Raw genomic sequence first — 20712 nt, forward strand, 5'->3', positions numbered from 1 at the left:
ACAAGTCTTGGTTGGATAGCTCTGTTTGTAAAGCAGAAATGTGGTCAACAGACCCTTAGTCCCTACAGTCCACAGAAAAGGCTAAATCTGCTTTTGATTTTTTACATGATCAACTACATAAAATGTTGATGCAGTTAAGTGATGCATTGCTATTGTTCATCTCTTTGCACTCAGATTTAACATATGTTTACAAAGGGACACTGATCCGGCAACAGATTAAAACAGTTATATATGAAAAGTTTGTCAGGACAATAGACTGCAAAATAAGTTTATTTTTTGATTCTCACACTTTCCTTTAGGATACAGAATATGGGCCTGCATTTCGATTCTAGCTTCCTCTCCTTTTATTCCCTTTTCATTTTAAACTTATTGCTTCAGCCATTCATTCACAGAATTAAAAACCATAACTGAATTCTATTACCTCTATTGTGTGCTCTCCAACAGTGCACATGCAAACAAGGTCATGACAGCCGTGCTCCAACAGTCCACGTGACCCTTTGGTAGGAAGGAATGTAAAAGGTAGGTGGTCAGCAGTGTCCATATTCCTAACGAATGTCAGTTCTTGAAGCTATAAGAAATTTGAAATCCTGCAATAATAAATTTGAAAACTTTGCTAATTAGAACCACTGCTTTAAAGTAAAGGAGGAAAAATCTATTGGCACCCTGGTCAGTTTCTAAAGGTCCTCCATAGCAGCTTTCTATAATACTGATGACTTCTCTAGGCAGAGCCCATTAAGGAAACAGCCCTAATTCTGTTTCCAACAACTTATTTTATGATGAAGTGAATCAATCAGAATGTTTCAGTGCTGAATTGAAAACAAAACAAAACAAAACAAAACTATAAAGCCCTATTTGACATTCTGAACCAGTTTACAAAGTTTGCTTGAATCCTGTGATGTATACAAGTTAACTCTATCTTCTCATTGATTAAAACAACCCGTGAACACAATGTTCTTAGGAATAATCTCCATTTCCCATTTTGGAAGGCACTAAACATTTACATTTACATAGTCAGACAGTGAGAATATAGCTAGTAGGTATAGATTCTACCATAGAAGGAATAACTAGGAAGATATTATCATTATGGATGTACGGTCATTACTAGAAGTTTTTGTCTTTAGTTTTACTTATTACAAGAAATGAGCCCTTGGTGAAAAATATCCTTTAGGTTCTATTGAGAACACTCTTAAGGGATATGATCAAGTTCTGGGGTTTTCCTTGGACTCTGATAAAGTCTGAGAGGAAGAGCCTTCAGCTTGCTTTTAAGCTGGTTTCCCCACTGAGAGGCAGCTGTTTCCGATTTCTGGCTCCAGACAAAGGCTTTTCTCAAGGGTTTGCTGAGGAAGCAAATCTGCTCAATCCTAGTTGCTCCATATTCTTCAGTCCTGTGCATTCCCAGCCTGATCTGTAGGGCTTTATCCCTCACAGTTTACAGCAACATCTGAAACCTTTTGGGATCAGAGGCAGAGAGCTGGGACAGGTTCTATTGTATTCTACCTGCCTCCTCTGATGTACTTGCAAGAACAATAAACTACAAAGGTTGGAATCCGGGGCGCCTGGGTGGTGCAGTCGGTTAAGCGTCCGACTTCAGCCAGGTCACGATCTCACGGTCCGTGAGTTCGAGCCCCGCGTCGGGCTCTGGGCTGATGGCTCAGAGCCTGGAGCCTGTTTCCCATTCTGTGTCTCCCTCTCTCTCTGCCCCTCCCCCGTTCATGCTCTGTCTCTCTCTGTCCCAAAAATAAATAAAACGTTGACAAAGGTTGGAATCCTAGTTTTGCATTTGCTAGCTGTGTGCCCATAGGCAAGTTACATGACCTCTCTCTGTATTAGATTTATCATCCTTAAAATAGGAATTATGCATTTGATAAGACCTTCCCCGATCCACACCTTCATAGGAAGAAGTAAAAAAGAGGATCCCAGGAAAATCCCACTCATCTACCCCACAAATAACACAGCCACAGCACCGCAATATTCCTTGGAGACCATTAGGCTTAACCCCAACTTGCCTTTCACCTCTATTTATATCAGCCCTTACAAAAAGCCTTGAGCTTGGAGGTCATCCCGTATCATTTCTCATCTCCAAATTGCTATGTACATTCCCAAATAAAAACCCTTCCACTGTACCCCTGTGAACTTTTAGTTTGTTAACAGCTTCTTCTCTGAATTTTTCCTTTAGAGAATTGCAGACCTCTCATGTGATGGCTATTTCTCTCCTTCACCATAACTGCCACTGGACCTGGAGATGGAGTAGGTATTCTTGCTGCTTCCAGATATCAATATTCACTTTTCCTTCCTAAAACCCTTGAACTTTAGTTTATGCCAACAGACTTTACCACTTGTTAACCTTTCTTTCTCTTCCTATGTCACCACTCCCAGCCCATTCCTTGAAGACTCTCATTGTCACTCTCATCAGAACTATTCCTGTGATCATTTCTGATGATTTCAATATCCAAATCAATGATACTTCAAATACCGTGCCCTTTCTCCCTTGACCTTCACTCCTCTAACCATCTTGTCCTCTACCTACCTCCATCACTTACTCCCAGACTTCCTCCAGCACTGTTCTACCAAAACTTCTTGTAACGGCAGAAATATTCTGTATCTGCACTGCCCAATATGGTAGCCATCAGACACATGTAGTTATTGACCATTAGAAAAGTGACTGATGTGACTGAGAAACTGGATTTTAGTTTTTTTCATGTAACAGAACATTTAATTAAATCAGTTTCGCATCAACACACTCTTCATTTAATAATGATATTGGCCATTTCCATTGGATGGCGAGAGGCTCTTCTGTTAAAGGCTTCCATGATTTCCACTGTATCATTTTCTTGCCCGATTCAGTTCATTTTCAGCCAGAAGAATCACCTCTTCTAGTTGGCCACCCTGAAGTTAGTCTTTTAAAATTTCTTAACATCCGGTTCTGCTTTAACCATACCCAGCTTTTTATTTGTAATCTATACTGTATACTTTCTATATGCTGCATTTTTAGGAATTTGCTCAAGATCATCAAGAATCTTTGTGTACAATATTCTAAGCCTCTCGTGTGGACTCTCACATATAGCCAATCACACAAGGCCAGTGGTCTTCTTCAGCAAACCCACCATGACAGCTAATTTTAATTAAAATTTAAATTTAAACAGACACAGGTGGCTAGTGGCTATCTTTAACAATGAGGTCATAGGCTTTATCATTGTCCAAAGCTACATCTTCTCTATAATTTTAAATTCAAGTATCACTAACTCTTAAACCCTCACATGCTACCTTTCAACTCATTCACTCTCTTCATTACCCCAGCTACATCAAAACTGGTACCAAAGAGTGACCCCACTAATTCTATCAGCTTTTTTTGATCCCTTCTTGCTTCTTTGTATCCTCACTTTATTCTTGCTTTTCATGGTTTATCAACATAAGAACAACCTTGCATACACATTTAACTCCATCATTTCCCTATATCTTCATCACACTAGCCTGGCAAAACCTTAACCCTTCTTGAATGCAACTCTTTACCTACTCCAAACCTGCTCTTGTACACTAAAGATGGCTAAAGAAATGTACATGAGGGGTGCCCAGGTGGCTAAGTCAGAAAAGCATGTGACTCTTGCTCTCAGGGTGATGAGTTTGAGCCCCATATTGGGTGTAGAGATTACTTAAATAAAAATAAAACTTAAAAAAAAAAGGAAGAGTACATGATCATGCTCACTAGTTAGATTCTTGATCATTAATTTCAAGTGGCTCTGGTGTAGGCCAAGCATCCAACTAGATTTCATTATCATTTCACTCTTCCATTCTTCTAAATAAAAATCTCACACTTTCTTGTGATGCCTGGGTGGCTCCGTCTTTTAAACATCTGACTCTTGGTTTCGGCTCAGGTCATGATCTCAAGGTTTGTGTATTCGAACCCCACATTGGGCTCTGTGCTGTCAGTGCATAGCCCACTTGGGATGCTCTATTTCTCCTCTCTCTGGTCTTCCCTCGCTTTACTCTCTCTCTCTCTCTCTCTCAAAATAAATTAAACAAAACATGAAAAAAATTCACACTTTCTCTATTCTCCCTAAACATCTAGTATGTTCTCTCCTTTCCAAGACCCTCAGCTTATGTTTTTTATTATTATTTCATAAAGAAAATGCAAAGAATAACAAGAGGACCTCACATCCTCTCCACTTCCTATTTTCTCCTTCCTTTCCCTTGCCTTCCTGAAAAATTCAGTATGTAAGCCACTGGAAGGGCAAACAGACACCATTCTGAGACTTAGGATGGTAGGAGCCAGAGAATAGTAAGGAAGGTATCTATGGAGCAAGGCAGCCCAGTCTGGGGCTTTGGAGCTCACATACACATAGGAAAAGTAGGCCCTCAACACCACTTACACCACCAATTTACCTATTACCAATTCCTCCTATTACTTGAATTAATGGACCCCTCTATTCAAGGCTAACCCCTGTGTTTGTCTATTGATTGCATCCTCTCATGACTAGTTAAGGGCAACCATTCATCTCTTCTCCAACAGCAGTTGATTTACTCCCATCATAATAATAACGTTCTATACCATCTTCTTGTTTAAAAATAAGAGACAAAACAGATGAACATAAGGGAAGGGAAACAAAAATAATATAAAAACAGGGAGGGGGACAAAACAGAAGAGACTCATAAATATGGAGAACAAACTGAGGGTTATGGGAGGGGTTGTGGGAGGGGGGATGGGCTAAATGAGTAAGGGGCACTAAGGAAATCTACTCCTGAAACCATTGTTGCACTATATGCTAACTAATTTGGATGTAAATTTAAAAAAATTAAAATTAAAAAAAAAATAGAATCCCTTAGCTCCACCTTGTCCTTTAGATACTGCCCTGTTCCTCTTCTCTACTTACAAACAAAATTCCTTGGGGGAAAAACGGTTTTATTCTCCATCTTCAATTCCTTTCCTCCTATTCTCTCCTGAACTTATTTCAAGCATGCTTTAATCTCTACCACTAGTCCAAGCATACTCTCATCAAGCTCACTAGTAGCTTCCACTAGTGGCCATTCAGTCAAGTGGCAAATTCTTACTGCTCACTCATCTCATCTATCAGCAGCATTTAGCATAGCTGAGCAGTCACTCACTCAGGAGATTACTTTATTCACTCGACTTCTGGGAAAAATCTTGGTTCTCCTCTAGCTCAGTGTCTGCTACTTCTCTGTCTCCTTGGCTGTTTCTTTGTCATCTCCTCAATGCCTATACTGTGGAATGTCTCAGTGCTCAATCTTGAAAACTCTTCGTTTCTCTGTCTATATCTATCCCCTAGATGATCTCTTTTGTCTCATAACTCTATGACCTGATGACTCCCAATGTATACCTCTCCTCTGAACTCCACATTTATTGTATACAACTGCCCATTTGGCCTATCTAGATGTCTAATGCATGTCAGAAATCCACCATGTCCAAATTCTCCTTCATTAATTCATCCTATATCCTCCAAACTTCTTCTTTTATAGTGTTTCTCATCTCAATAAATAGTGTCTCCATTCTGCAGTTACTCAGGCCCCAAATCTTAGAGTCATTCCTCATTTTATATATCACCAAATTCTCTCAGCTTTACTTAAAAATATATCAGTAATCTTTTTTTTTTTTTTTTTTTTTAACCATCCTCATGCTACTGCCCTACTACTATCCATAGTTGGCTCTTCTCTGGATTGTTTCAGTAGCCTCATAACTAGTTGTCCTGCCTAAATTCTGCCCTTTTTAAGTCTAGCCAATCTTAATAGAACAGCCAAAGATATCCTTTTACATTTATGTCATATAATACATCTCCTCTGGTCAAACCCCTCCCAAGGCTTCTGTGTTGTTTTTAGAGAAAAATCCAAAATCCTCTAAGACCTGATCCTCTGTTCCTCTCTTACTGGATTTTCTATCAATCTCCCATCTCATCTCTGGGAATTGGCTTCATTGATCTTCCTTAGGGGTTTTACATTTGTTCCAACCATAGGACCTTGACACTTGATATTTCCTCTTCTTCCAACTAGGTACATGGATCTCTCTATTACTTCCTCCAGAGTTCTACTCAAATGTCAACTAATCAGGGAGACATTCCCTGACCACCCTATGTAACATAACACCTTCCCTCATCTCTGTCTCCCCAACATGTCCTATTCTGCTCACTTTGCTTTTTCTCTTTAACACTCCTATCTGACATGTTATATATTTGCTTGTGTATTTGTTTGTTGTCTATCTTCCTGCCATTAAACTGCCTTCAGTGAACGCAGGGGTTTTGTTTATTTACTGCCATTTTGCTAGCACTAGAGCAGTGCCTGACAGATAGTATGTACTCAGTAAATATATTGAGAGGTTTCAGAAAGGAATAATAGATCCCATCCTTCAAGGTCAGATATTAATTATTCTGAGATAAAAATCCATAATGACAAGGACAGTGTCATTATGAGTTACTAATACCTCAGTGTAATGTATGTCCAATTACAGCTAAGAAGACTTGAGGGAATGGGGACAGATGGGACTCAGGATGCCTAGTGTCCAGGAATTGTCCTTAACTCACTCCAACTCTAAGGTTTTTGTTGTTGCTGTTGTTGCTGTTTAGATGAATTTCATCAGCTATAAAATGATGTTGTTGGACTAGACTGGAGGCTTTTAGCCTGGGATGTAGGGAGTGGATTAGCCCACAATGAGCTTTCAGGGGATATGTGTATCTTCTATTATTGTATGAAAAAATTCAAGGCCAAGTAAACATATACACATTTGAGAGAAAGTTCTGTGACCCTGAAATAGAGTAGAAGTTCTTGAAGTCTCTTTTAGTCTTAACTTCATATGATTCTAAGTTTTGAAAGTGGATGACAGGAGACAGCCTGATGCTGCCCTACGCAGCTAGAAGACAGTGTCTGTTCTGCCACATCCTGAGCAAGCAAGTCACTCCTCTTCTCTCACCTTGTCTTGTGTGTCTTGTAAAATGAAGGCTTCGGACTAAATGATCCAAAGTAATACTTTCCGGTTCTAATTCATTACAAACAAGGCAGACCGAAGGGCGCCTGGGTGGCTCAGTAGGTTAAGTGTCTGACTTCAGCTCAGGTCATGGTCTCCTGGTTTGTGAGTTCAGTGTGTCTCCCCCTCTCTCTGCCCCTCCCCTACTCTCTCTCTCTCTCTCTCTAAAATAAACATTAAAAAAAAAAAAAAACTAAAAACAAGATAAACAAGGAAGACCAAAACATACAAGCAAACAAAACCTGCAGTCAGGTTGGCAATTCAGATTGGTCTGTTCTGGGTCCTCAGGAGTCAGAATTGTAGACCTGCTAATGTTCTAAGAGTACTTTGAGAGCTAAGAAAGGGAAGATAGAGAGGTGGTTCCTGCATAAGACTCTAGCTAAGGAACTCAGACCTCCTCAGAGACAGAAGATTAATTCTTAAGGATGACTGGGAATCGAGAAGAAAAAGCTTCACCACTGACCCTAAAGAAACTTGGGATCCTTGCTCCCTTAAAGTATGACCTCATAAACCCTGAAATAAATTCTGGAACATATCTCTTTATGGTGTGGAAGAATTTTACCTTGAAGGGTTAAATGGGTGTGTGTAGTCTAATGCTCCCTTGTTGTTCTACTTTTCTCATTAGAATTCAGATACCATTTTGTTATTGAGGAAATGAATTTGTCACAACATGCATAATTTTGATTTGTTTCATTCTCCTAGCTCTCCCCCTGCCCCTCCAAGCCCTTGCTAGTGTCTGTTACTTCTTCCTTTATAAATGTGTCCTGGTTGCTCTGGAAAAGAGATTTATTACTAGGTTCTAAGAATACACAGAGCACTTAGAGAAAGTTGTTTGGAGCTTCCCCTTTCCCAGATAAAAGGTGGTAGGGGGACAACAGTGTGGTATGTGTAAGGTTGATCCAGTGATCTCATTTTTTCATGCGGCACTCACTGTATGCCAAACCCTATGCTGAACACTTAAAGTCAGATGAGACACACTCCCTGTTCTACTCTCTCAGAGCTACAACAAAACAGAGCAGGTTGCCTTCACCCAGGGATTTGCACTGGAATCTATTCTGTGTGCAGCTTTTTGCTCCTCCCTCCTGGAAGTGGCAAGGCTGAATTGTATGATGACAAGGACAGTGTCTTTGGCCAGTAGACAAGTTGTCACCATTCCTCCGGTGGGGGAATAGGACTGAATAGGGTATTTTTTTCGGGGCCTGGCCCAAACTGGGCTCTGCCTCGAGGGCCCATTAGGCTGCAGGTCACAGCAGCTGGAGCCCAGGCGCCCAGAGCCAGTCACGCGTCTGTGCTGCCCGCTCCACGAGGCACAATGGAGTCATTGACTATTTATTTACTCCGTACAACAAGGCTGCTGTTGACTTAATTACGGGAGCCTCCCTGCCACCCCCTGGATCTTTAAATGACTAACAGACTCTCCATTGCCACTAACTAATCTCTCCTTAACCTCTGTAAGTCCTGAGTCTCCCCAACCAGGGCGGGCACAGTAGGCATGTAGGAGGTAAGGAGACTCCGAGGTGGTGTCCAAGAAGCTAGAGACTGGTGGTTTTGAGCAAGAGCCAGGTAGGGTTGGGCAGAACTATTTCTGTGTGTTGCAGGACTAGGCTGAATCAGGCGCTAGCCCCAGGGCGTGGAGGGTGGCGAAGCTGAGCCAGGCTCCGACGAGGGCTTAATTTTATGGGGAGGAGGGGGGAAGAGGGGGAGAGGGCAGGGCTGCATGCAGGGAAGGAAGCAACCTAAGGACAAACGCTCGCTCGTCTCCAGTCAAGACAATTAGTCCCTGGGTACGCAGAGCCTCTCTACTTGTGGGCCTTCGAAATTACAGATCTGAATGCCGCTGGGGGTCAGGACTGCTGAAGGATCCCGCAGACCCACGGGATCTCACCTGGCCCCTCCTCATACAACCCGTTTGAAAATTGTCTCCGGGCTCAGCGCATGGCCTGTTCCGGCTCAGCCTCAGTTAAACCTCGCGAATCGCTGCTCGCCAACTTCCTCTGGGGGCAACTTGCTAAGTCTCTGCTCTAGTTAATATTGTAGGACCGAGGATAAAATAGCATTGGTATTGAATAGATGTTGACTTATCCGACCCAGAGGAGCAGAAATCAGAGATTGTTTGCAGAAGCTAATCGTTTTTGCTGAGAAGCAGGGGAAGCCTGTAGTGCTCGTGGCCGGAGGCTCCTCCCTGAAGCCGAGCCTCGCGAAGACTGTAGGTCTTAGGTGCCCCTCCCCACCTCGGGCCCGATAAAAAGTCCCCCAGGGAATTTAGACTGGCGGCTGCCTAGCCGGGACTTCTCCCCAGGCTCCTTTTCTACAACCGTAGAGCCTGAGACCTCAGGTTCGGCTCCCACCAGATCTAAAATCCAACTTCTTTCTGCGATTTGCTTGGGTTGATAGTTCAAGGACCTCGGAGGCCGGGGGCGGGGACGGGGGCCAAGAAGACGTCTGCCATTAAGCCTTCAGACAGACACAGAGACTTCTCGCCGACGCCCGGGGGGAGTCTCTTTCTACTTTCAGCAACGGAGGCGAGGAGAGGTGCGCGGATTCCAGGCATCTAAAGGGGTACGGGCAGCGCGACGAGAGAGCATTGGTAGCGTGTGCACAGGAGGTGCAAGTGGGAGTAAGGAGCAGGTCAAACAGAATCTTTACCGCAAACCTCAAAGGGAAATGGCAGTAGTTGGACTAAAAAGGCCACTTTGGAGACTACGGGCTGCTCCTCAAATCCTGGCAGCAAATAAGTTTCGTTGCTATGGTTTCGAAGAGGTATAAAAGCCACCACCCAGAACCGAACGTGCTCGGGCTGCTTACATGTGTTGTCACAACCCAGGGCCAGGCAAATTCCTTGGGGGTTTCATCACTCCCTGACCGAACATCTCAGTCCCGGTCCCCCCCATCCCAGAGCAGGCGGGGGTGTGCGCAGGAGATGAAGTCTCGGCCAGCGGACTTATAACGTCCGAGCCTGGTGGCGCCCAGAATTCTCGCACTTTCGCTCCTGAGGTCCAGGGGGGAGCGCTGCGCCCTGGTGGCCGTAGGCGCCGAGAGTGTGCAGGGGCCGCAGGGAAAGGAGTGCGGCGCCTTTAAAGCAAGAGGCGAGGAACCCCCGCCAGGAGGCGTGTCTGTCTCCGCCGCTCCCGCTGCCGCCGCCGCCGCCGCCGCCGCCGCCGCTGCTGCTCCACGGTCTTCGTCTCCGCCGCCGCCGTCACTCGCGCTCGGCGCCCGCGGCTGCGCTCCTCTGTCCGGGAGCAGCAGACTTCCCGCCCGACCTCCTCTGGCTGCTCCTCCCCGAGGACCACCCCTCCCCCTCCCTGCCTACCTCACCCGCAGCGAGAGGTAAGGACTTCCCCCGGTGGGCTCCCCTCGGGGCTGCCTCCCGAAGGTGTACGTTCCCACAGGAGGGACCGAGGGTGGGCGAGGGGCTTTTAACGCCTGGAGAGGAAGAAGGCGAACAGCCGCGCGGCGGAGCCCGGTGCGCTCACGGTACCCGCTGGACCGATTCGCTGCGAGTGGCTTTGTCCCGCTCGCCTCAGCCAATTCCCGTCAAGGATGCAACTGGCTCGGTTGGCTGCGGGCGCTCGCGTTCTCCACATAAAATAATTTAATAAGTGGACGTGTCAGGAAGTGGCCTCAGCTACCGGGACTCACGCGAGGCGAAGAGAGACAGATGGCAAGAACCCGTGTGTCTGCCTGCGGGTCTGACGAACTCCCAAGCCTTCATTCCATCCGCCCATTTTCCCATTAACCCTGCTCCTTAGTTCTGTGCTCAAGTACAGACATTCATTTTAACCAGTGCCAGTACCCGGAGCGCCTGAAAAAAAACCAAACAAACAAAACCCCAAAAACTCGGAGGACGTCCCATTAGGGTAAGGGGAGTCACCGGGGTGGATCGTAAACGCGAAAACTTTTAATGACTCTCATTCCCTGATATTTTTACCTTCAAGGAGTTCTTTACTCAACACCACGACCTAACTGAGACCCCCTAGCTAATGATTTCCAATTAAGGGAATAGGGGACATTAGAAAACTTACTACTACTGTCCTTTTGGTAACACACAGACTACCTTCTAGCACTTCTTCATCTTCATTCTGTAAGTATTCTGCCATCAGAAATTCCCTTATGGATTAATTATTACACAAGAGATGATTGATTCATTCCAATCGTAACTAACCTGTAACTAGTTTAGTTGCTGGAAGGTAGGTAATAATATTTCAATTTTTGATTTGCCTAACTTTTATAGAAACCATTACTGTAACCATCACCGCAGCTTTCAGTGGCCTTAGGAACTTATTAAACAACCAACCGACCAAACAAACAAACAATATGAAACCCACGGAAGGAAAGTGATTGAAAAATAAGTGATGCCTGGAAGTCTTCCCTGTTAGTTTTCTTCTGTTAAAACCCATTGAAGATTGCACAGACTAAAATCTTAAAAAAAGAAAAAAAAAGCTTCCAGGAAATGTAAAGCTATTCCAATTCAATTTCTTAATTAAGATACACTTCTTTTTGGCATCTAAAAATTAATTAAAACTCTAAATGTCATTAATCATCAATGCAGCAGAATGTTGGTGGAACAGCTGATATGTGTTCAGAATCACAAGGGATTGCATACCATAGCATTCGTAGTTAGGAAGAGTGAAGTGTAAGTATGCAACAGTGTGGTTTTAAGTGATATCAGCCCTGACTTTATTCTCTGGCACCTCTAATGCCACGGATGAACAGCCTGTTTATTTTAGCTTAGTTTCCATACAACAGGCCATATGCATGGAAGAACAGGTCAGGTGTTACTGTGAGATGAGGTGTCTCAAATGTCACGTAACAGCAGGACTTTGGTGACAAGTCAAGTGGAATCTTTAGAAAGAATTCCGTGTGAAACAATTTGAATATAGGTATGGCATGGAAGAACCTTTGCAACACCTTTGAAATTCAGGTTGTCCTGGGATATGTATTTGCTGTCTCTTGCAAAAGGTATAGGCATTGTCTTCTTAAACGTTAGGCTGTAAGGATTGCTACACGTTTGTACATGCCCCAGCAGGTGGCAGCTAACTAGAATAAGATTCATTTTCACTGGGAGAATAGAGAACTAAAATTGCTTCTCAAGTAATAGTGCCCAAGAATAAGAGGTCATTAGTGTCAGTAAATATAAAAACACAGTGAAAGATGAAGCTAATGGCATTTTGTTGTTGTTGGAACAAGCTTTGCATGAACATGATATGCATTTTGTTCTTTGTTAATTTATCATAGGCTTGATATCTCTTCATGTCAGGACCTTCTCTCTCTCTCTCTCTCTCTCTCTCTCTCTCTCTCTCTGTGTGTGTGTGTGTGTGTGTGTGTGTGTGTGTGTGTGTGTGTTGAGGCTTACTTTTAGATACAGGTCTCCTCTGTGTGTGCATATATGTATGTACTTGCAGTTTGTCATCTCTGCTTTGACCTTGGAACCTACAGAGCTTTGGCTTCTAGAAATAAATGTTGCCATATGGTTAAAATAGACAAAAGCAAATGTAACTATGGGATAAGGTGCGTAAATCTCACTGTTACTAAATATATGATTCCCTGCCACCAAATAGTGCTTTTTGTTCCTTGAAAAAGGAACAAATTACAAAACTGACACGATTTTTAAAAGAGTTCAGTTTGGTCAGTGAACACTATACAATAACTTTATCAATCATATAGTCTCAGAACTATGATGTCTAGTATCAGTATTGGGGAGAAACTTGTAATAACTTCAAAATTGCCCTACTGTAAGGCATCTTCCACACCATCAGGTCATTCTTTTCTAGTACTCGGAGCGGGGGGGGGGGGGAAATTTTAGGATTTTTGTTGTTTTAGGGTTTTGTTTTTTTTTTAAGGGTTGTTTGTGTTTTTGTCCTGGGAGTGAGTGAAGTTTAATTAGAAAGAACAATAATTAGTCTGATTACTCTTGTAACAGATGAAAACTTGAAGGTGGAGAATTCTAAAGCAATAACTAATTGTACATTTTAGAAATGTCTTTAGCCACTGAACATTGATAGCAATAGCATTGATGTTATTCAGTATTCTGAATTCTTAGTGGTCTTTCAGGCATTTTTTAAAAATGAAGAACAGTAGTTTAGTGCTCATGAGGGGATTCACAGTTAATGTAAATGGCTTTTGTAGTAGTATGCCCTGGAAAGGGATGACTATTAGCACATCCTGAGTATGCCAGGCAATCCCAGTAAGTCACACTGAAATATACACACAGCACAGTTGACAAAATAATCCTCTTGACAATGTGAACAATGCAATAATTCAAATTCCCAGACTCTGTGTGGTAGAATTATGCTCATTGTCACTTCAAATGGCACATTACCCATTCAATGCACTACTTTCAATGTACTACTCCAGAATAAATCAATGCCTGGAGCGCTGTCCGTGGTCCTGAAGAAAGGTCGTCTCCTATCTTGCAGAAGTTCAGTTAGACAGGTGGAGTTGCTCTCTATGATGCGGAAGTCTTTCAGATTAGTTGATGGATGTAAATGAACCTAATTTAGCATATGTGCAAAATTGGTTCTTTGGGGACCAATTAATAGTAAGAAAAATTTATGATGGACTTTTTACTGTTTAATATACTGGGTAAGAACTTCATGAATCTGGAAGCTTGATCTTTTGCTTTTCCAACGAGACATCCAATAAATAATCCCACATAAACTAAATAGTTTACAATGCTAGATTTAAGTAGAGAAGTTACAACTGTAATTTCAAATGCCATTACATTAACAGAATACGTGAACAAAGAGTTATGGTACATTTTGTTTTCTCAGGTTTCATTACATACTAGCTATACCGCAAACTGCAGTATTTTGATTAGTCACAACAGAGCATGTTATTTTCAGGTATTATATATCAATCATATTGACAGATGAAAAAACTAAGAATATTTATTTTTGCCCTGGCTGTCATTATTGTATCTGCTAGGATCAAAAAAGAGGGAGAACAAATAGAATAGAAACTAAATGAAACAACAAATACAGACGTGTTGGAGTATACATGTCTTACAAGAGATATTTTATACATGGACTGAAGGAGTCGCTAGATACCCTTGGTTTTTGCACAAGGTGTTCTTTTTAAAGTGCTCAAATAGTCAAATTATTTGATTGAATTGCCTGCTACACTGCAGAACTAGTCATTCATGATACTTATTTTTGACACTGCAGTTATGCCTCCATCTTTAAAGAAAAGTCAGTGCCCACTTAATGCTTTTGCAAAATGTAGCTCTATTTTCAAGTCAGCATTTTATAATATCTTAAGAAAAAATAGAATGAAAAAAATCACTGTGATGGAATGAAAACATTACATCATTTTCTTGCTATCTGGAAGAAATAGTACTCATATCACTCCTTCTTAAAAAAAAATAGATATTCTTCAAATAAGGTATAATCTTATAATTTTTTCATAAGGTTTAACCTATGCCCTGTTAGTTGGTTGTGAAAAAACAATTATTTTAAAATACAGGTCCAGCACTTTGCCTTTTGTGCTACTTGACCACTTAAAAATATTAATATATAATAATATATTTATTACTAACCATCTGGGTTTCAATTGCTAATGTAAAATATTAGGATTGGATAGTTTTATTTCTATGTCTGGAGTACAGTATATTACCTATTTCAGCAGTAAAATGTATTTTCATGTTAAAAGAATATGTATTTCTGTACTTAAAAAAAATAAATTTCAAAGCCAAGACAGTCACTGCCTAAAGACTCTAAGTAGAACACTAGACAATAAGGCATTTTTAGACTAATTGATACTCAATGTTGCCCAAACTGTGATCCCATATTCTGCCTCTGAAAGAAAAACATATTCAAAAACCTAAAATGAGAAGAAATTTGAGTGTAGGTTATTGAAGCCTTAAGAGTTATACCAACTTAAATATCATTGTCTGTATATATGCACAATTATTTTAGATGAGCTAAAAATATGGGTGGGAAAATAGGAATCCTTCATTTTAATTCAAGACTTTTCCTTCTAAAAGACCACTTGAAGTCTGTTTTTTATTCCTGAGTAGTAATCAAGGAATGTCCACTCAAGTTTTTAAAGACTATCTTAACTTCTGCAATTGCACTCCAATCTGTATTCACTCCTGGGCAAAAAAAAAAAAAAAAAAAAAAAAAAAAAAAAAAAAAAAAAAAAATATAAACAGGACCTTGTTTCAACCTAAACACAGGTTACATTTGCAGTAAATTCTTCTGCTTAGACCACTTCCTTTTTTTTTTTTTTTTACAACTCCTAGGCAAAGTGACTTTGATTTAGCTTGTCATTTATTAAAATTCATCAGTTGATTGTACGAAGTCTGCTTGCATACACCAGTCACTCTCTTAGCAAAGACTCTTATGGAAAATAAAAGCACTTTCTCCATGTAAATAAATCCAACTTCTTTCTTGAAACTCAAAGCGGGCGATGAGATCGGTTGCATAAGAGATATTGGGAAGCTCACTGGCAGGGAGCCTTAAGAGGCAAGCAGCTATCTCAATTTTTCTCACTTAATCTTGGCTTCACGTCAGAAGCTGTGCAGCAGTGCAGTAGAATAGGGCCTGGCAAAACCTTTGCGAGCAAAGCGCCTTTTGTGCTGGGACTGTGGCTCGCCACCGACGCTCGGCGGTTTCCAAGGCTGGATTTCCCATTGATTTCCTCCTCCTTTGCTTCCCCAGGCTCGCGCGGCCGGACATTGTGGGTGTGCGTGCTGGATTTCTCCCGGATGCTCCCCGACTAACATGGATGTCCCACCATCCCTTGCAGTGGAAGGTTGCTCCTTGGCGCAGTGAGTGAAGAACATGCAGCGATTGCTAATGGGTTTGGGAAGCGGAGACTCCTTCCTCTCTGTGACCATGCCGTGATCGTGTCTGCGGCCACCACTCGACGCATCCTCATTCCTACCCGAACCGGGAGCCTAACGCTAGATCGGGGAAGTGGGAGCCGCGCGTGTGGACACAGAAACACCATGAAGATTATTTCCCCGATTCTAAGTAATCCAGTCTTCAGGCGCACCATTAAACTCCTGCTCTGCTTACTGTGGATTGGATATTCCCAAGGAACCACACATGTATTAAGATTTGGTAAGATCCCCCATTCCTCTCCATTGCCTGGTCTCCGGCTCCGAGGCAGACGGATGTAAACAGGCGGGTTCCCTCTTACAGGCGGGTGGGCTCAACGTATTCCGACCTGTTCGCTGCTCCATAGCCTCCCGGGGTTTTAAAGAACCGCGTGTGCTTTCCGTTTCGTTTCCTTTTTTCCTTCTTTTATTAAAAAAAATAAATAAATAAAAAAGCCACGGGAGGATGAAGTGAGAGCCAGTGTGTGGTAGTGGTCGCTGCATTACCTCCACCCCGTAGCCTGAGATGGTGGTGACGCTGGGGGCACAGCCGGCGGTCGCGCCCGCCTGTCTCCGCGGGAGTCTTCCGGGGCTTGGCGGACTGACCGTTCGCGCTGGGGCTGCACGCCTCTCAGCTTGCGGGGCAGACGAGTCAGTACCTGGTAACTCTTTGGCAAGTTGGCGTCTGCCGCTTCGGTCGGGGACCCGGACAGGTCCGCGAGTGGAAGGAGCTCACCCTTTTGATTTCTTTTGTCATCAGAGAGCCTTTTAGGCTAATTTCACCGCTCTCCAGTCCTTGGTTGCCTTTTTTGGGGAAACGGCGCTTGTAAAAATGTTGTTGTAAGGTAGTAGGCTCTATTTAGCAAGAGGAGGCTGCTGCTTAGCCGAAGTAAAATAGCGTCCTAAGAAAGGGTTCTGTTTGTTTTTAACTTGTGAGCCCTCCTCTCTCAGCTTTCTTAGAGTCCTGATCTAATGAATGATTAACAGTGGTGATTGGGGAGGAGAGTAGTTGTGTGCGGGAGTCTGAGTGTGCGTCTTTATTTCATCATGGCATGATAAAAGAGTCGAGTGGCAGTTATATATTAGGGGAATCTATTGCTTTCCTACGGAATCAGGGTTCTTTTAGAGCTCGAAGGAAAATCTAAACGTGGGATTCCTGTGAAAACGCTGGTCAGGAGATTTGCTTGGAGGAAATGAAGCGTGGGCAACGCTCAGCTGCTGTGAATGTCCAATGGAGTTTTAGGAGGAGCAGGACTAGTCAGGGAAAGTTCCCTTAAGTAGATGGGAGTGAGAGAGGAGAAAACCAACTGAGTAAACGCTCCCACAGTGGGAGCCTCCTTTGACAGTTCAAGTGGATTTAGACCAAAGAGTGCAAGAAACCATATAATCCTGAGTATGTGTCTCTGAGATAAAAGCAGATGCATTAAGTCAGTCAAATTTAAATCAAACTGATTGCCTGCATCTCCTATTATGTCAACAGCATCTTCTCTCTTTCCTTTTTCCCATGTGCTTTTTCTATAATGATAAAATCTATCATCTCTCTTGGGCTTTGCATTGCCAGGATAGGAATGCTTTTCACATAATAAAAAAAAGGAATCTTAGTCTCCCCTTCCCTTATCCAACACATAAACACCTGGAGTCCAGAAGGCTGGTAATGACAAAGACAGACAACAGGTTATATCCAAATTCCAACTGTTGCAGTTTTGTTTTGTTTTGTTTTTTGTTTTTTGCTTTTTTTTTTTTTTTTTTGCTTCATGCCTTTAGATGGTACTTAAGCACGTTGCTCTTAGCAACAAGAGTCCACAGGAATGCTTGTTTCTTTCGATGAGATTAAACAGGTCTCTGTATCATTGGAAATGTGTGTGTGTGTTCAGCTGTTCTCCTTCAAGCATGGCAAATGCTACGGTATGGTAGTTTTGCCCAATATTTTGAGTAGGACAACCTACTTATTTGGAATACTGAGGTATCTTCTGAAATGTGTTTGTGAACGAGTGTGCCTTAGTGTGTTTGCTTGTGGACTGGGTGGGAAAAAAAAAAGAAGACTTGGAGCCGAAAAACTGCCACCAGTACTCAAAAGATTTAATTATTGCTCCTCTGGTCTTGCAGCACAATATTTGCTGAATCATTAGATTGTTACATTCGCTGATCATTTCATATCTTCATATTAAAAATCTTGGCGACTGTAGCAGAGTGTGTAACAGCTCTCCAAAAGAGCTGACACACACACAAAAATATATTTTCCTAGACCAATGCTTACTAAGAATGTCCTTAAGAAATAGGAGAGTAGGCAAAGACCTTCTCACCAGTGCCTAGATACCCTAAACCAATGGCCCAGTTTCTAGATAACCTGTTATTTTCTCCATTAACTTCAAACATCTTCCACGTGGAGATTGGTTTTCTCTGCTATCCACCTGAGTTATGGGGAAGGACTGTGTATATTGTAATCATTGGACTATTTCCCTGCTTGGGCTATTTGGATGCATTGGTGGGAGTTTTATTTTCTCCTGGGGAAAACATGTTTTGAGTGGACTGGATGGCTGGTTGAGTGTGTATAAGCCACTCTTGAGTAAGGTTATTTTCAACTTTGATTCAAAGGGCCAACCAGAGCCTCATGTTTAGCCTCGTGCCTTGTAAGAGTAGGGTTTGGGGTTTCTGGGCAGTGGCCTGCCAGGTGTGGGTGAGAAGCACTGTCTCTGCTGAAGAGGTGGCAACCAGTCCCTTCCCCACCTCCCCAACCAACTGGGCTTGACTAGGAGCTGCCAACCACCCAGAAACTCTGCCTGGGTGCCATGGCAACTGCTGAATGTGACCAGGAGGCTGCCCCAGCCCCCCTTCCAGTTGGTGGTGGAAAACCACCCTCAAGGGCTCTACGCTGTCCTTACTACCCCTGAACAACCTCCTGCCGCACCACACACACACCCCTGCCCAAGGGCTGTAACTCGACCCTGACCCTGAGCCCTCCTATCAAAGTCTGTGGATTGGGGAGCTGTCAGCACAAGGTGCTGACCTTTGCTGAGTTGCTGAAGGTCTAACGGGTACAAAAAACGCTCTCTCTCTCTCTCTCTCTCATACCACGTACACACATGCTGGCAAATGCACTCTCGTGAAGCAAGCAACACTTTGGCACAGTGACTCCTCTCTCGTGCCCAAGAAAACTTACGTAGCTATGCCCAGGAGCGCCTCTGTCCGGGGACACCCCTCCCACCCTTACTGGCTCTCACTGAGCTTCACACCCGGGCCTGCTCCTCTTCGCGGGAAGCAAACATCTCAGAGAGAAGGTCTCTGGAGCGCTGACCCTAGGGTGCTTTCCTTCAGCTTTAAGATAGCTCAGGGCAGTGAGGGAAAGGACCTATCTATGGTCAGCTAAAAGTTAACTCCAAAGTGGATGGCTGTTTCCTGTCTTTGATCCTGGCAACGCTCACCTAGTGAGACAATGTCAGGGGACAAAGTGGATACTGGACGGTCAGAGACTGTTTCCCCACTCCAGGTCACATCAGTCATTCTCAGAGCCAGCTTTTCCAGGTGCCTGAGAAGCCTCCAGCCGGGCCTCTCCCCAGGCACAGTAGGTTTCCTCTATGTAAATGAGGCACCTTTGTGTCTCCGCAGCTGCGTGCTCGCTTTGCTTGCAGTTGGTGAGGGCAAAGGCAGGATCTTTCCGTCTTTCCATTTGCGGGGGTGTGGCCCCCAATAGTTTCCCTTCTAAACTACTGCAGCTCTCGGTACTTGAACATTGCTTTTGTTACAGTAGCCTCCCTCTCTTCCTGTTCTGCTCTGACCCCTGCTTCTGGGACAGCATGGGGGTAGAAAGTAGCTCTGTTGGGGCTCGGGACGCTACTGGTACTGGACTAGCAGTCCCTTTTGTAGTTTGGGAGGCTTTGGCATCTTTGCTAAGTGGTCACTCCTCAAGATACCACTTGTTTCCAATCTTCGAGGTCGAGTTATTTTTCAGTGCTTATCTGAATTGGCATTTAGAACTCCATGCCTGTCTTTGTTCGGACATTAACCCAAACTTTCTCCCAGACTCTTGAGCAGCTTCTCCAAGCTAGTCGTGTTGGAGGAGCTAAGCATGTGATATAGGCCATTTCTTTCCTTCAGATGTTTCGACCTAGCTTTTCTTTTAAGCATGTCAGTAGAGTGGCTTTCTTTAAAGGCTTCACAGGCAAGGTCTTCCCTCCGATGCGCTCTGACCTCCTTGCTACTGCGCACTAGCCACCACTCCATGGCGCAGCACGTAGTCACCTCCCAGCACACAGGCAGAAGGTGAGGACTACTAGGTCAGGGACAGCTCAGATAATAAAACCCATGACGTGAGGAGGAGTGGAAAGAGTCCCTATGGAAATCCCCCTATTTGCTGGACATCTCGAGTGCTCCTAGATCTAATAATTAGTAGCAGATGTACTACAACATCAAGGGAGTGAGTGAATTGACTGAGCTTAGAAGCTGCCCCTGTCTACAAGTTCTTTGAAAGAGATTTTTCTTCCTTTGGGAGGTGAGATGGGCGGGAGGGAGGAGTGGCCTTACATCTGGAAGCAGGAAAACTGGCTCTTGAGAGGCGGGGATGGGGGACTAATAGCGGCTACTGTCTGAAATAGATAAAGCCCGAACACCTGCTCAGCTGAGCTCTGGAAAGCAGGGGAGGGAAATCTTTCCAAGAATTGCCAACACAACGGCCACTAAAAAAATCTGTTTTTCACATAAGTTCTCACTTATTCTTAAAGCTTCAAAGACTAACTCTGATGTGATCCATCAACAGAGGAACACTCATTTCAGGAAACGACTTTGAAAAATGATCTTTTCGTCCTTTAGAAATAGCACCCCTTCTCCACCTAGACACATGGAACTCACATTTTCAGGCTTTGTGAGGTTGTCTTTCAGCAGTGAACAGCAGTTTATATGTCAGTAGACATTTCTTCAGACAGACAATTTC

General features: G+C 43.3%; 1 protein-coding gene and 1 pseudogene across 5 annotated transcripts in view; one reads left to right on the forward strand and one right to left on the reverse strand.

Moving 5' to 3' along the window:
* Window positions 1-2716: 2716 nt before the first annotated feature.
* Window positions 2717-3107, reverse strand: LOC121030072 (NADH dehydrogenase [ubiquinone] 1 alpha subcomplex subunit 5-like; annotated as a pseudogene).
* A 12483-nt stretch (window positions 3108-15590) lies between these two features.
* GRIK2 (glutamate ionotropic receptor kainate type subunit 2) overlaps window positions 15591-20712 on the forward strand; it is a 663286-nt gene continuing 658164 nt past the window's right edge. For 4 of the 5 annotated variants that reach the window (XM_040474263.1, XM_040474267.1, XM_040474265.1 and 1 more), the window contains exon 1: window positions 15864-16029. In XM_040474263.1, the coding sequence (XP_040330197.1) occupies window positions 15915-16029 (115 nt within the window). In that variant the 5' untranslated portion in view covers window positions 15864-15914. Of the gene's footprint in view, window positions 16030-20712 lie in introns of all 5 variants that reach the window. The other variant, XM_040474262.1, reaches the window with a different exon arrangement.

This window comes from Herpailurus yagouaroundi, unplaced genomic scaffold, assembly GCF_014898765.1.
Source record: "Herpailurus yagouaroundi ecotype Mexico unplaced genomic scaffold, PumYag 139, whole genome shotgun sequence".
In the NCBI taxonomy this organism is placed as follows: domain Eukaryota; kingdom Metazoa; phylum Chordata; class Mammalia; order Carnivora; family Felidae; genus Herpailurus; species Herpailurus yagouaroundi.